General features: G+C 34.8%; 1 protein-coding gene and 1 pseudogene across 2 annotated transcripts; both read left to right on the top strand.

Annotated features, from left to right (window-relative positions):
• The first annotated feature begins 937 nt into the window (after positions 1–937).
• LOC112723632 (WD-40 repeat-containing protein MSI4) lies at positions 938–5,006 on the top strand. Of its 2 annotated transcripts, none has more exons than XM_025775064.2 (15): positions 938–1,347; positions 1,428–1,491; positions 1,654–1,740; positions 1,836–1,898; positions 2,077–2,142; positions 2,259–2,333; positions 2,842–2,917; positions 3,022–3,226; positions 3,481–3,562; positions 3,718–3,791; positions 3,894–4,005; positions 4,096–4,170; positions 4,258–4,306; positions 4,473–4,572; positions 4,659–5,006. In XM_025775064.2, exons 1-15 carry the CDS (start codon positions 1,088–1,090, stop codon positions 4,669–4,671), a joined length of 1,401 nt encoding a protein of 466 aa, XP_025630849.1. In that variant the 5' UTR covers positions 938–1,087; the 3' UTR covers positions 4,672–5,006. The 2 variants fall into 2 exon arrangements, with proteins under 2 accessions (XP_025630849.1, XP_025630848.1); XM_025775063.2 differs by having other exon boundaries at positions 4,258–4,334.
• A 4,418-nt stretch (positions 5,007–9,424) lies between these two features.
• On the top strand, positions 9,425–12,040 carry LOC112723631 (probable polyamine oxidase 5; annotated as a pseudogene).
• Positions 12,041–15,220: the final 3,180 nt, after the last annotated feature.

The following is a 15,220-nucleotide window of genomic DNA, read 5'->3' as shown; positions in this document are numbered from 1 at the left end:
CTTCTCGGCTTCAGTGACTCTGATTGGGTCGGATGTCCTGACACTCGGCGATCTTTAACAGGTTATTGTTTCTTCTTAGGCAGTTCTTTAGTCTCTTGGAAGACCAAGAAACAAACCACCGTTGCCCGCTCTTCCACGGAAGCAGAATATCGTGCACTTGCCAACACAACTTGTGAACTTCAATGGATAATAAATGTGTTACAATTTTTACGCATCTCTCCTATTCGCCCACCAGTTTTATATTGTGATAATCAGAGTGCTCTTCATATTGCTGCTAACCCGGTTTTTCATGAACGGACCAAACATTTAGAGGTTGATTGTCACTTGGTTCGACAAAAAGCTCAAGCTGGAGTGATGAAACTTCTCCCAATTTCCTCTTCTGGGCAACTAGCTGACATCTTCACCAAGCCTTTGTCTCCTCAACCCTTCCATCTTAATTTGAATAAACTTAGTGTTCTTGACATCTTTCATCCTTCAGCGATGACTAATTTGAATTTGAATTTTCTAAAGTGAGGAGATTAATAAAATAAAAAAAATAAAGATTTAATTATCTTTAAATTTATAATTTTTATCATATATGAGTTTTATTATTTTTAATTTAAGAGTAACTAATTTTGCACTCCGTCATCGCTAGAGGAGATTGACCGACCAATTCAATCTCAAAAATTCTCAACTGCAAATTTGCAATTAACACAATACTAATATGAGGTGTTATACTGATATCTTTACATAAAATAAGACTTCAGTTTTAATATGATAAAATAAGTAATAAATATTTTAAATTGGTTAATTAAATTAATTTTAATTTCTACACTAATATAAAAATAATTAACTAAAATAATTCTAATAAATTAATTTAATAACTTATTTTGATCATATTAAAATTTTAACCTCCTTAGATGTAAAAAGAAGTGATTAAGAAATGTTTTTATGACAGCAATGAATGCGAACAGTATGACTGGTGAAATGTTGAGTCCACGTAGGCAAAACGGGGGAAAGTGGGGGCGCCGAGTGAGAAATAGAAAAAAAAAGGGCGGGGTTTAGGGTGAGGGGAGAGTGAGTGAGGAGAGGAAGCAGCTGGAAGAAGATGGAGAGTGGTGGTGAAGAAGTGGTGGTGAAGAAGAAGCGCGGAAGGAAACCGAAGCCGAAGAACGAGGAAGGGCAACAGCAACAGGTGAAGACCCCCAAGGAAAGCAAGAGATCACAGCAACAACACCATCAACATCAACATCAGCAGCACGTCAATGCAAATGCTGAAGACAAGTACAACAGATGGAAGGCCGTTGTCCCCGTCCTCTACGACTGGCTCTCCAACCACAACCTCCTCTGGCCCTCCCTCTCTTGCCGGTTCTCTCTCTTTCTCTCTCTCTCGCTAGGGTTTTGCTTCTTCGTTTCATACACTCTCTCTCACATTTTTCTTCTTTCAGGTGGGGCCCTCAGCTGGAGCAATCTCATCACAAGAATCGCCAGCGTCTCTACCTTTCTGAGCAGGCAAGCCATCTATTTTTATTATTATTTTCATACTTGTAATTTTTGTTTAATTACATTTGATTTTGCCATCTACGAGTTGTTAATTATTCCATTGTATTTAGTGTGAGGGTGGCTATTCTTGTGTTTCATTTTCAACTAAGTACGTTTTGTTGTTGGTGCTAGACGGATGGTAGTGTTCCCAATACTCTGGTCATTGCAACTTGCGATGTTGTCAAGCCTAGGGTTGCAGCTGCAGACCACATTTCACAGGTCCCTTCTTGTTCTTATGCCACGTTTGTCCTTTTTGCTTCCATGTTTCAAACTTTGAGTCTCTATTAAGCTGCTATGGCTTTCTTTCTTTTCAGTTTAATGAGGAGGCTCGCTCCCCATTTGTCAAGAAGTACAAGACCATCATTCATCCTGGAGAGGTACGTATTCAAACTAAATTTACACTTCCTTTCATGCATCTTTGTTTTCTTTTATTTTGTTTTTTGTAATTTGTACATGGCTTATTAGTAATCCATGTTGGATTTGATTTCATTTTATCAACATCAAGGTCTTGCTGTTTGTTGACCTGATTTTGAGCCTTTGAGGACGAATTTGCAGGTGAATAGAATTAGGGAGATGCCGCAACATTCTAATATTGTTGCTACTCATACAGATAGCCCTAATGTAAGAACTCCATCTTTTACTTTTGTGGATACTTTTTTAACTAGTTTACCATTGTATTATTTGATTTTTCATTCTTCGTTTTGTGATTTCTTTATCTTATCACCCGCAAAATTCAGGTTCTGATCTGGGATGTTGAAGCTCAGCCTAATCGTCATGCTGTCCTTGGAGCCACAAACTCTCGTCCAGATTTGGTATGGCCGAGTGACTGAGTGTTAGTCTTTTGTAACATTATTTTATCTTTAGAAACTCAATATATTTTGTACAATGAAATAGAACGAGGCAGACACATTTTCATACATGTGTAAAAGTAAAACTATGTTCAAGCCTTATAATTGAGAATTTGTCACTAATTTGGTGCTAGATTATCCATTGTTTTCTTTGGTTGCATTGTGGAATAAAATGTCCAATTCCTCCATTTTATACTTGAGACTTGTTGCTATTTCCTATTAGACAGAAAAGTGGGATAGCAATTGTGGTCAGAGCAGACCCCATGTGCACCATAAGTTGGAACGGATAATAGTGAATTGACATCTACACTTTGAATTATGCAAGTACATATTTTGTCCTCTTAAATCATCCATTCTTTAAGAAGCTCCTGATGTCACATTATTTATTTATACATTTTTTCTCCTTGTTATTGCTGTTTGATATGAATGCTGTTTCATGATTTTTTTTCATATAGACCTTTTGTTCTTGCAGATATTGACTGGACACCAAGACAATGCGGAGTTTGCTCTTGCAATGTGCCCAACTGGGCCATATGTGCTTTCTGGAGGTTGGAGTACTTTATAGACATTCATTAAGCAATTGAATCTCTAAATTCCTGCTCTTTTATTGATGTGGTTATTCTCTATCTAAAAGATGTGGCATACATTGTAGGAAAAGACAAATCGGTGGTATTCTGGAGCATTGAAGACCATATAACATCTGCTGCAGACTCCAAATCTGGCGGGTCAATTAACAAACAGAACACCAAATCTGGGGAAGGCAATGATAAATCTGCTGATGGCCCATCTGTTGGACCACGGGGTATCTACTGTGGACATGATGAAACTGTTGAAGATGTGGCATTCTGCCCCTTTAAGTAACTAATTTTCTTACTCTATACCGACTAGTTATTTCAATATTTTTATATTTACTCATTTAAGTGGCCATTTTAAATTTATCATTCACCTTATTATGAACTCCATTCGAGATATAATATCAGTTATAAGCCTCTACCTTGCAACTTAAGCTTTGAGGAGAATGGGTTCTTAACAAATCCTGTAGTGTCCTCAGGAACTAAACTTCAAGTTTAATAAACCATCACTTCCTAACACCATCGTAATCATGCTGAAGTGCACAGGAGTTCTGTAGTGTTGGAGATGATTCGTGTCTAATATTGTGGGATGCACGTGCTGGCTCTGGTCCTGCAGTTAAGGTATATATGCTTTTTTTACCTCAATCATCCATTCAAATTTTGGATAACAAATTGATATCTACAACTAATTGTGTTTCACTGTATTTTGTGGTAACAGATAATTGTCCTTTTTTTTCATTTAGCTGAATTCCGTTTTTCCTATGCTTTTGTGACAGGTTGAGAAAGCTCATGATGCTGATCTTCACTGTGTTGATTGGAATTTCCATGATGTTAATCTAATTCTTACTGGGTATGTTCTGCTGTTGTTCAGAACTTCAGTTCTTGGAATTAGTTCATTATTTAATTTAGTTTGGACTATTACTATTTGACTGGTTCTACCTTCTATATCTAGGTCTGCAGATAATTCTGTTAGAATGTTTGACCGCCGCAAACTTACATCTAATGGAGTTGGATCAGCTGTTCATAAATTTGAGGGTCACTCAGCTGCTGTTCTTTCTGTTCAGGCAATTGGTTTTATTTTTCATTTTTAAACATTATAGTATTAACTGGCTATGCCACAAGATATGCTAATTGCTTCTTTATGATTAATTCAGTGGTCTCCGGACAAATCATCTATCTTTGGAAGTTCTGCAGAAGATGGTCTTTTAAACATTTGGGATTATGAGAAGGTTAACTCTCAATTGGATTGTGTTTCACTGCTCTGTACCACAATTATTCTAACTGTTGGCATCTTTTGCTTTTATTTTGTAACACAGGTGGGTAAAACCACAGAACGATCTGGAACAACAGCAAGTTCTCCTGCAGGTTTGTTTTTCCAACATGCAGGTCATAGGTATGAAAGCACCGTCCATGTAGAACTGTATCTAAGGGATTACCTTGTTGTCTTTGCCTATTTGTTACTGCTTTTGTTTGAGACATGTGGTAGTTTTTCTGTTAACGTGTCACTTAAGAAGTTTATATTTGTACACAGAGACAAAGTTGTTGATTTCCACTGGAACTCATATGATCCATGGACTATGGTTAGTGTGTCTGATGACTGTGATAGTAATGGTGGTGGGGGAACATTGCAGGTATGGCACCAAACAAAAATTCTCAAATTCATTATCTATTTATTGAGCATGGCTTTGGCTGATACTTTGAAGTTAAATTGGTGCAGATATGGCGCATGAGTGATTTAATCTACAGACCTGAAGAGGAGGTTTTGAGCGAGCTAGAGAAATTCAAATCTCATGTATTGACATGTGCAGCTGCAAAGTGATAAAATCCTTCCCCCTGGATATATAGTGGTATTAATTTCATTTCTTAGCTTGTCCTTAGATTACAATTTGAAAACTGGTATGTTTCTTCCTTAGCCTGACCCATGATTAACATAGCTGCAGTGACTGTAATTGAAAAGGGTGTAATAACCACCTGATCCTTGTTAGTTCTTACGCTGGAGTTCCGTTTAAATCTTGTATGAATGTTGAAAGGGTGTTTTTAAGTGGACATTTGCATGCTGGTTCAATGACCAATGTTGATCATCCTTAGATTAAATATATATGAAATGGAAGACATTTATGATCTAATGGTGAGAATAAGAAAGACTATGCGTAGTCTTTGACTCTCTGTAGATTGTAGACTTACTTTTTTTACTCAATAGTGGACCACACCACATAGGTACCCCACCCCATAATATTAGGTGCAGAGCGCAATGCGCACCACCCACAAGTCACGAGTATTAGCACACTGTGATTTGGCCACGTGTGAAGGTTGTTGACTCAAGTCAATGAGAAGGGAAGGGCTGATATGGGGTCCCATCCCACCATTCCAGACGCCGTATCCTTCCTTTATTTCTTTCAATTCTTCGTTGGTTGATGGGTGTGTGCCATGTCTGTGCCAGAGGCTCGCACCACAGCAGAGGAGTTGATGGAAGAGTGGTGGTCTGGAGCGGAGGTGTTAGGAGGAGGAGGAGGAGGAGCATGTGCAACGAAGTTCGTGGAGGACCCATACTCATCTCTGGTGGTGGTTCAGTCGTCGTCTTCATACGTGACCATAAATGGCAATGAGGAGAGTTGCGGATCTTCCTTCTCTGACAGTGGCACCTCCCTCATGGCCACCTTTCACTATAACCCCACCCTTCCACCTTCACTCATCTCTTCTTTCTTCCCATAACTGAATGGTAAGTGGTGACAGTAGATTAGCATTAGCATTGGCAAATAGGACACAGTAGATGTAAAGCACGCTAACATAACCAAGGAAGCACCCATTGGTAACTCAATTGTGATGTTTCTCTTCATGCTTCATAGCATTATGTGAAGAAATGTTCTTTAATTTGTTTCAATTTTTCGCCTTTTTTTTTTTTTGGGACCAAAATATTGTCAAATTTTAATGCAACCAGCACCTGGGGTCCTGAACCTGAATCCTGATCTATCAATCAGTCACAATCAATATTCAATAAGTGATTGTCGGCGCTGTCATCCCATTTATTGGTTCTATGCGTTGGGCTCCAAAATTTTATTGGGCCGGTTACCTACGAATTTAAGTCTTAAATTCCATTTCTTCGGGCTCCAAAAGTGTTGTCTGGATAGTATTTGACTGTTTAAATTACTTACATGTATATTTTTTGGGGAATGATTTGTTTTATAGTAACAGGTTAAGCATTATAAATAAGGAAAAATTTCAAGTGTAAAAGGAATACTGGTGTTCCAGTTATTTTAACTGTTGATTTCAATTAATATATATTACATATATTTTTTATAATTCAGATCAACAGTTAAAACAACTGGAATATCGGTGTTTCTGGTACACTTGAAACTCTTCTTATAAATAAAATCACTTTGAACAATGTGACTACACGAATATAAATACAATATATCAACTAAATTTTTATAAAACGTATGTATTTATATAAATTTTAAATAATTTATGTTATCATTTGTAGGTGTGACCTTATTAGTAATTCCAAATATCACGTGAAACATCCAGATTCCAGACCAGAATAATATGGTGTTCTAAGGGGTCTTAGGTACTCAAAAGTGATGTGAGAAAACTATAATTAGTCCACTAATATATAATAATCATGTCCAATAAATTTTAATAATAGATAGACCAAAAAATAAATTAGTCTAGTTTGACATTTGATTAGTACGTCTGTAGCCTAGCTTTTTTTAATGCTTATTTTCTTGTGTCTGATGTGTAGCCTATTCGATTGTAGGAAAATGCAAATAAATTAAAATAGTTCAAGTTCGTCAACCTAACAATGTGGTTTTTTGATTATAAGAGATATCACTACAGCCACAACAAACTAAAGCACTTGAATCGCAAGCATACTGCATTGGAAAATATTATGTCTCCATCGTTACCCTCTTGAGTGTACTTTTATACGCGACCGTGTTGAAATGTTTAGTATAGAATTTGTCATGTTATATCTTTATCATAAAAAATATATTACATGTGTGTGTTTTAATACATCGATAAATAAATCATTGTCACTAGTATGTGTCATTCGATTTCTTTTCTTAATGAAAGATAGCTTCATCAGCAGATAGGTTAGCAATGACTAATTCAAATGCATTACTTCACGGACTTAATTAATCAGTCTCTTAAGATACTATTATTATTATAGCTAATAGAATTAAAATGTTATTTTATATAAACGTATTTGATTTTATTTTCTCAAGAACTAATGAAATCCTTTCTATTTAATTTTAAGTTTTGTTAGTGTTTCAAGAACATAAACGAATGAATTTAAAATGAGAAGTTTTAATTTCTAATCAAGAACAAGAATATATGTTTGTTTCAATCAAAACTGTTCTAGTGATTAAATATTTGTAAAACTTTTCCTGTTAAACTTTGAGTGCATTTGTTAAAAATAAATATATAAGAATGAAAAATAAAAAAATATTGAATAAAAGTTCTGAAAATGATTGGTTTCTATGAAAATGAATTCTCTTAATTTTTTTAACAATTGAGAGAGGAAAGTGTAATCTCTAATCTTTTAATGTTTTCTCTCTCATATTTTTTTTTAATCTTATTTATAAAACTAGGTGTGAAATATCATACTTTATTTCCTCAATTATTAAAAAAAAAAGAGTATTAAGAGACCAGTAAATTTTGTGATTTATAGCTATTATTAATATTTTTAAAAAGATTATATTTAATAATATAAAATGACTCATTTTTTTTATTGATCAAATTTTAATAAAACTGCTAAACTCTTAAACATTTTCTTAAAAAAAATTGAGAGAATCTATTTCCGGATTTCTACCTATGCTACATGAATCCCTAGAGGAGCCTGTGAAAACCTTTTGAAATTCTCAATCAAAATTTGGTTCAGTGCTCAAGAAAAAATTTCACGATAGACGATGTGAAGTGGAGTAATTATATGGGATTACGTGGGGATTTCTTACTTGTGAGTTTCTGAGTAATTATGCTTTGATAATGATGCATTACTACCCCCTAGTTAACAACTAATCATGTGTTCAATATAGATATGATTAAGCTATTAACTAATTAGCATCTCCCATCTATATTGGACTGTTTTCATTGGCCGCCTTGTCCACATATCATTGGTTCTAATTTTATATGCTTCTATCGCTTCCCCATACGAACTAGGAAATGGATCTTCTCCAATTTTTTTTTAACACTTAGAGAGAATAAAGTATGATCTTTCATTTTTAATTTTATAAGTAGGACCAAAAATAAAGAAGAGAGAAAAAACAATGAAAGATAAAATTAAATACTGAATACCATTCAATTTTTTTTTCATTTGAGAGAATTCACTCCCTACAAACTACACTTTTCATTTAAAAGGAGTTGAATTAATATAGTGCATTAATTATTCAAATATCATCCTTAATATGAAAAATGATTTATTGTTAAAAGTTTTTATTCACTTTATAAATATAGATAAAGAATAACAATCATGTGTTGGTGCGATTTATCCCTTTTTTTTTCTTTTCTCACATTTTCCATTTTGCTTGGAAAATCATGCAATGTTGGAAAACCCTCAACTCGTTGACCATGGAGAATGAAAGATGCGGGGTCTCACTCAAAGAGTATTTGTTAAAATATAATTAGAATCAGTTAATATTATTTAGTATATCTGAATATTTATTATAAGATATTATGTTTTTATTATTACGATTCTTTTAGTACCTATAAATACTCTTTTATATTGTATCATTCCAGATAACTTAAACGCACTGAATAATATACAAAAACACTTTTTTCAGCTTGGTCTCTTGTTCCTAACAATCTTCATGCATAAATAAGTGAACTAAAGTAAATAAAATCACTAATTCAGAAGTTAATAAAATCAGCGAACAGATTCTATTGAGTATAATCCAATAATTAAAAATGGATTTTAATTGTTAGATTTTGCAGTGAATAGTCTTAAGGACACCCCCATCCATTGATGAGGTTGGTGAAAAGCACTATCAACCTTGTCTCTTCATTCATTAAATTTTTATTTTAGTTTCTACCTTCAATATCTGTGACTCTCTGTGTTGTGATGATGCAATTTGTTTTGTTTGTTTTCCTCTGTAAACCTGACCACAGGTTACATACCTCTCTCTCTCTCTCTCTCAATTATTACTCAATCGTGGACATGCCGTAGGGTCACAGAAGAGGACTTTGTCTCATTATTATTTATTATTATTTTTAGATTCAACTTTTAATTTTCAATGTATTTATTAATTATAATAGTGATATACCTAACAGTTAGCATAATTCAAAGTTTGAGATACCTGTAAGCTATAGTGGTGGTTGTTTTGTAGATAAATAAAAGAAAAGTAGACCTCTGTCTTTATTATTAGGGGTAAGATAAATTATACTAAAGAACAAGTCACAAGGGGAAAAAGCCACTCAAGTTTCCTTAATCAAGTGATTAACTATCTTCTCTTACTAGTTTGTAACTTTTACCGAGAAAACTAAGACACTAAACATTTGAATTTTTTTTTTTAAGTAAAACAAGTCAAATTGACTTGATTGATTGTACAAAATAAATAAATAATGGGGTAGTATATAAAATAAGCGTATCATATAGCCCTGTTCAGTGAACCCAGCACGGTTATAAATTCATTCTCAGTAACTCAGAATATCACCCTCTCTCAAATAACACACATTACTACTTTGCTCTTCAACGCCCTCTAACTGTTTGTTTTATTGTCAGTGTGAGAAGTAGTGAACAACAATGGTGGTGAAGAAGCCAAGGATTGTGATAGTTGGAGCAGGAATGGCAGGGCTCACTGCTGCCAACAAGCTCCACAGTGTGACAGCCTCAAAGGACTTGTTTGAGGTTTGTGTTGTGGAAGGTGGAAGCAGGATTGGAGGGAGAATCAACACCTCTGAGTTCTGTGGTGACCAGATTGAGCTTGGTGCTACTTGGATCCATGGAATTGGAGGAAGCCCTCTTCACAAGATTGCTCAACAAACACACTCATTGCTTTCTGACAAGCCTTGGGAGTGCATGGATGGAAACTCATCAGATCAAACCACCATCACCATTGCTGAAGGTGGCTTCCACTTGGACCCTTCCATTGTAAACCCCATCACAAGGCTCTTCAAGAACCTCATGGATCATGCTCAGGGCAAGAACCAGAAGAACAACATCACTGAACGAGATACTACTGCAAGAGGTGATGAATTTCTTCACAGCTTCTGTAAGAAGGTGTCAACAAGAGTTGGCTCTGCAGGCCTTAGTATTGGTTCTTTCCTCAGGCAAGCCATTGATCCTTTACTTTTTCTTTTAATTATTATTTTTTAATATAATTCATTCATGTCTCACCACTCAATAAAAGTAGAGAATTATTACATTGATTGGACACATTACCAAATCAGACACCTTTGTTTGGTATGTGTTTCAAAACAAAATATATAGAAACATAAAGCAAATGTATTTTTATTCCTTTTTTACTATTCCAAGTTTTATAGGTGGCAAAAAAATCTGACAAATTGTATTGCTTAATAGAGACATTTGATCTATTTTTATCATTGTCTCTTCCAAACAAATTTGTGTCTCTGAATTTGTATGACGAGTCAATTACTAAACACAGCCATTAAGGCCTATATCATCACTAATAAAAAACTATAGATTACAAATAAAGTGATTTAGAATCTGATTTGAAAATATGCTCAATTGTGACTCAGGGGAGGCCTTGATGCATACTGGGATTCATCAAAGGATCAAGAGGAGTTCAAAGGGTGTGGGATATGGAACAGGAAGTTACTTGAAGAAGCAATCTTCGCAATGCATGAGAACACACAGAGGACATACACATCTGCTGGTGATCTCTTGAACCTTGATTACAATGCTGAGAGTGAATACCAAATGTTCCCTGGTGAAGAAATCACTATTGCTAAAGGCTACTTGAGCATAATTGAGTACTTGGCTTCTGCTCTACCGCCTGGGTAATTCAGTTAGGTAGAAAAGTCACAAGAATTCAATGGCAACCAGAGAGACATGAACAAAATGGTTTCTGTTCTTCTAGGCCTGTGAAGCTACACTTCTGTGATGGATCAGTTATGCATGCTGATCATGTCATTATCACTGTTTCACTTGGAGTGCTAAAAGCTGCTATTGGTGATGATCAGGTATGTTTCAGCCCCCTCTTCCAAATTACAAGGCTGAAGCAATTTCAAGGCTTGGTTTTGGTGTTGTTAACAAGTTGTTTATGCAATTGAGCCCAACAACACATCATTGTAAGACGGTCATCACCGCCCCAAAGGTTCCCATACTTGCAATTGGTTTTTCATTCACCTCACTCTGAGATGAGGCACAAGAAGATACCTTGGTGGATGAGGAGGTCACCTACCCTTTGTCCAATCTACAAGAATTCCAGTGTCCTCCTTTGTTGGTTTGCTGGGGAAGAAGCAAAGGCACTTGAGTCACTCAAAGATGAAGAGATCATCAATGGAGCTTCAGACACATTCTCCAGCTTTCGGTGTTCTGGTTATTCATACAATGAAGTTAAGTTCAGCAAAGTGTTGAAGACAAAATGGGCAACAGATCCTTTGTTTTTAGGGTCATACAGTTATGTTGCTGTGGGATCAAGTGGTGAAGATTTTGATACAATGGCTGAGCCATTGCCTAGAGAAAGCACATCATCACCACCACTTCAGATTTTGTTTGCAGGGGAAGCAACTCACAGAACCCATTATTCCACAACTCATGGAGCTTACTTCAGTGGCCTTAGGGAAGCCAATAGGCTTCTTCAACATTATCACTGCCTTGGGATATATAACAACTAGTATTTTTTTTTTCTTTTTTTCTTTTGCTCCTTTTTTATTTATTTTTTAGTCATTAATTTCTATGATATGATTCCCATTTTATTTTAGTCATCTTTGTTTGTTTAATTCTCGTAAAGTAAAGTAGTAAGTGGTTGGAGCAAAAATTCTAGAAATTAGAAGGTGCAAGATGGAAAGTGAGATGGTGGGGTCATTTCAGCTGTATGAAATAAATTTTCCTCACATCTCTTCCTGTTCATCCAATGGATGTTAGTTTCTTTTTGTTTGATCACTTATTTATCTTCAAATCAAGTTTGGCGAGGTATTCACTTATATTATATTGTCTTTTTGTGATAATATCAGGTTAGATATGCTTTAACCATTTATAGAATGAAATTTCATGGGTAGTTGTTAGTTTTTCTGATGCTTAAAATTGGAATATCATGATAGAAGCAGTCAAAAGCATGCAATAAGAATTTCTCTACCCACCACCCAACGTTTAGACTATGATATGATGTAGAATTCTTGGATGCTACACCACCCACATGTGTCAATGGTGATGATATTTTCAGCTTGGAATATCCTTATCAGATACTCATTACAAAACATGACTAGTCACCACTCTTTTAACAGGTAGCTGCAACAAAGTCCTTTTATCTTTTACTCATATTAAAGCTCATGGGAATTAACTTGAAATGAAATAGAATTTTTTTTCCTTGATCATATCTTAAATAAGTTGTCTTCATGTGAAGTTGATAGTTGAGAATCGATAGATGATAATTTAATCAACATATCAATCATCTAACGATTCTCAACTATTAACTTCACATGAAGGCAACTGCAGGTGAGATTTTACATTTTTTTTTCTTATTATAATTGTACCTAAAATGAAAGTGAGGTGGTTGAGGTGAATGTGATTGAGATGGAGGCACCCAATGGTGGGGTCCCATGTGGCTATATGAGGGAGTAGGGGTCAATCATAGCAGTAACCAAAATGTCCTTTAACATAACAATGAGACAGAATTGTATATGCTTATGGCCATCTGATTCCATTGCACTGATCTGCTCTCCTGATCAGGATTCATGAATGAACATGACATAGACAGCAACCCTGTCCATCCATGGCACCATAATGCATATACCTGACTACGTGTATTGTATTGTATTGTATTGTCTTGTATTGTACAGTATTGTATGGTATGTGGGAGTATGTGTTATGTCACACTCACACTCACAATCATTTTAGACAGTTACTAGTTCTAAGTACTAAGTAGTAACATTGTAAATTTTATGGAAGTAAATACTAAATAGTGTTCACTTTTGTCATCCTTGCATCACATGGAACTAAAAATCAGAGGCTTTAGATGTCTACAATAATTCTGCTTTTAGCTTCAGCAGTTTGCCTGTTACATGATGAGTCAGAATCAGATCATCAAAGAAATATAATTGCCATGCAAGGAAATACTCGTGTCTAATCTGCCCCCACCTTTTAAAATCTTTAGGTGCTTTGTCCTTATTGGATTAAACATACTGGTAGGGGCCATTGAAGTGACGACACGTGTAATCTTCTATCCATGCATCATTATTTGATTACTTTAATCAAAGTGTACTGTGTACTTGCCCTGTAACAATTTCCTATCCCTTCAGCAGAGAAATTAATATAACACAAAGTTGAACCATTATTGCTTTGCTTATTTGACTTGTACCCTCCATGCAGATGGTGGCAACTGGCAACTGGCAAGTGCTCTCTTGAATCAAATGTAAATCCCTGCTTGACTCTTGCTTTTCTCCATTTGGCAATGGATGCCCATGGTTTCATTTCTTTTTGTTTCTTTATTCATCATTTTACAAATGTCCATGTAATACACTTATTACTCATCAACCCCTTTAGCTGCTTATTGCTTTTCTGTTATTCAGTTGGATGTACTTTAATCATTCTTTTCTCAACCTTCCTATCACAATTCACCTTTGGACAAAGTAACATTTCTTTAACCTTACGCTTCTGAATTCTCTGTCATAATGATCCTGCTTTTTTTCTTTTTTATTTCGCAAATCTTCCATTAAAAGCTTAATTATACATGATTAAGAGGTCTTCATGACTCTATCCCTTTGTTCTTTCCTAATGACATTAACTTTTTCCTCACTTTTGAAGAGCTAATGATGACAAAGGGAAGATGACATATATAATAAGTTATCACATTGGAGCTCTGGAATTTGCTTTTGAAAGCCTTGGTGGTGGGTGATATAGGGGCACATTCTTTAGTTAACAGTAAAGAAAGATCAAAATCTACATGTTTAGTCATAATCTAGGCCAATAGGGTGTTTGAAATTGCCCATTTTCTTAGCAATGTGAGAAATATAGGTGTGACTTATGATTTTTTTTTCCCCTTTATATACTCTTTGATTATAAGCGTGGAATCAGCTACTGATGTAATTAAAAGTTTAACTGCTTATAGTACACTCTTTTCTAGATCCTGCATTAACGCGAGATGCTTGTACACTGACTTGTCCTATTCTGTTGCTCTATGATCATAAGATAAATATTCCTCTCATTTGAAGGAAAGTCACATTCCATCCATGAAGTTGAAAAAAAGGAAGCAATGCACAATATTTTAGCTGGCAAGCACAATCTTGGAGAATTAGACTAATTCTTAGTATAATAATGGAAAATAAATATGAAAAGTTTTTCTCTTACCACTATTTGATTTGCTGAGGAGAAAGGTTGAGAGCTATCCTGTGGCTGAATTCTAATAGTGGAAGGTGGCCTCTGCATAATATATTAAAGTAAGTTTCTAATGCAAATTAAGATATCATTTTCAATATTGGGTGAGTGATTAATTGGCCTCCAATCAAATTCTGCATTTGAAGGCCAATTGTGATTTTCTGGGAAAAATGTTAAAGAGAAGTTTTACTTGAGTCTGAGTGATTGAGGCTTTGTCTGATGTGCTTGCCAAAAAATTGTAAAACTACTTGCCTTAGCCCTTTATCTTGTCTTTTTTCCTATCCCTGTAAAATTACTTTTAAAAAAAAAAAACTGACTAGTGCATTACATCATTAAGATATAAGATTTGATTATTAACCCAACCTATCTTAACAGGTTTATATTAAAAAAAAAAAAAAAAAAAAAAAAAATTAGATATATCAATAGTTAAAAAAAAAAAAATAAAATTACCTTTACTTCTTACGCTATAGGAAATTTTCAAGTGTACCGTCATACCGGTGTTTCAGTTATTTTAACCGTTCTTATATAAAAAAATTATATAATATTAATTAAGATCACGGTTAAAATCACTGATAACCAGTATGAGGTACACTTGAAAATCTTCCTTTAAGGTAGTACTTAAGCTTTCGGCCATCACAACTCTATTCTGTGGATTCGGACCTACCTACTCTTTAGATTAGTTACTACTACTTTTTTAGATTTGATGCCTTAATTATATAATTTAACTTAACTTTAACAATTAACATTAACATCATTTTACTGTTTAATAAAATACAGCAAAGTAAGGATTA

Source organism: Arachis hypogaea, chromosome 11 (genome assembly GCF_003086295.3).
Source record: "Arachis hypogaea cultivar Tifrunner chromosome 11, arahy.Tifrunner.gnm2.J5K5, whole genome shotgun sequence".
In the NCBI taxonomy this organism is placed as follows: domain Eukaryota; kingdom Viridiplantae; phylum Streptophyta; class Magnoliopsida; order Fabales; family Fabaceae; genus Arachis; species Arachis hypogaea.
Note: the sequence above shows the minus strand (reverse complement) of the source record. Positions and strands in the feature narration are given on the sequence as shown.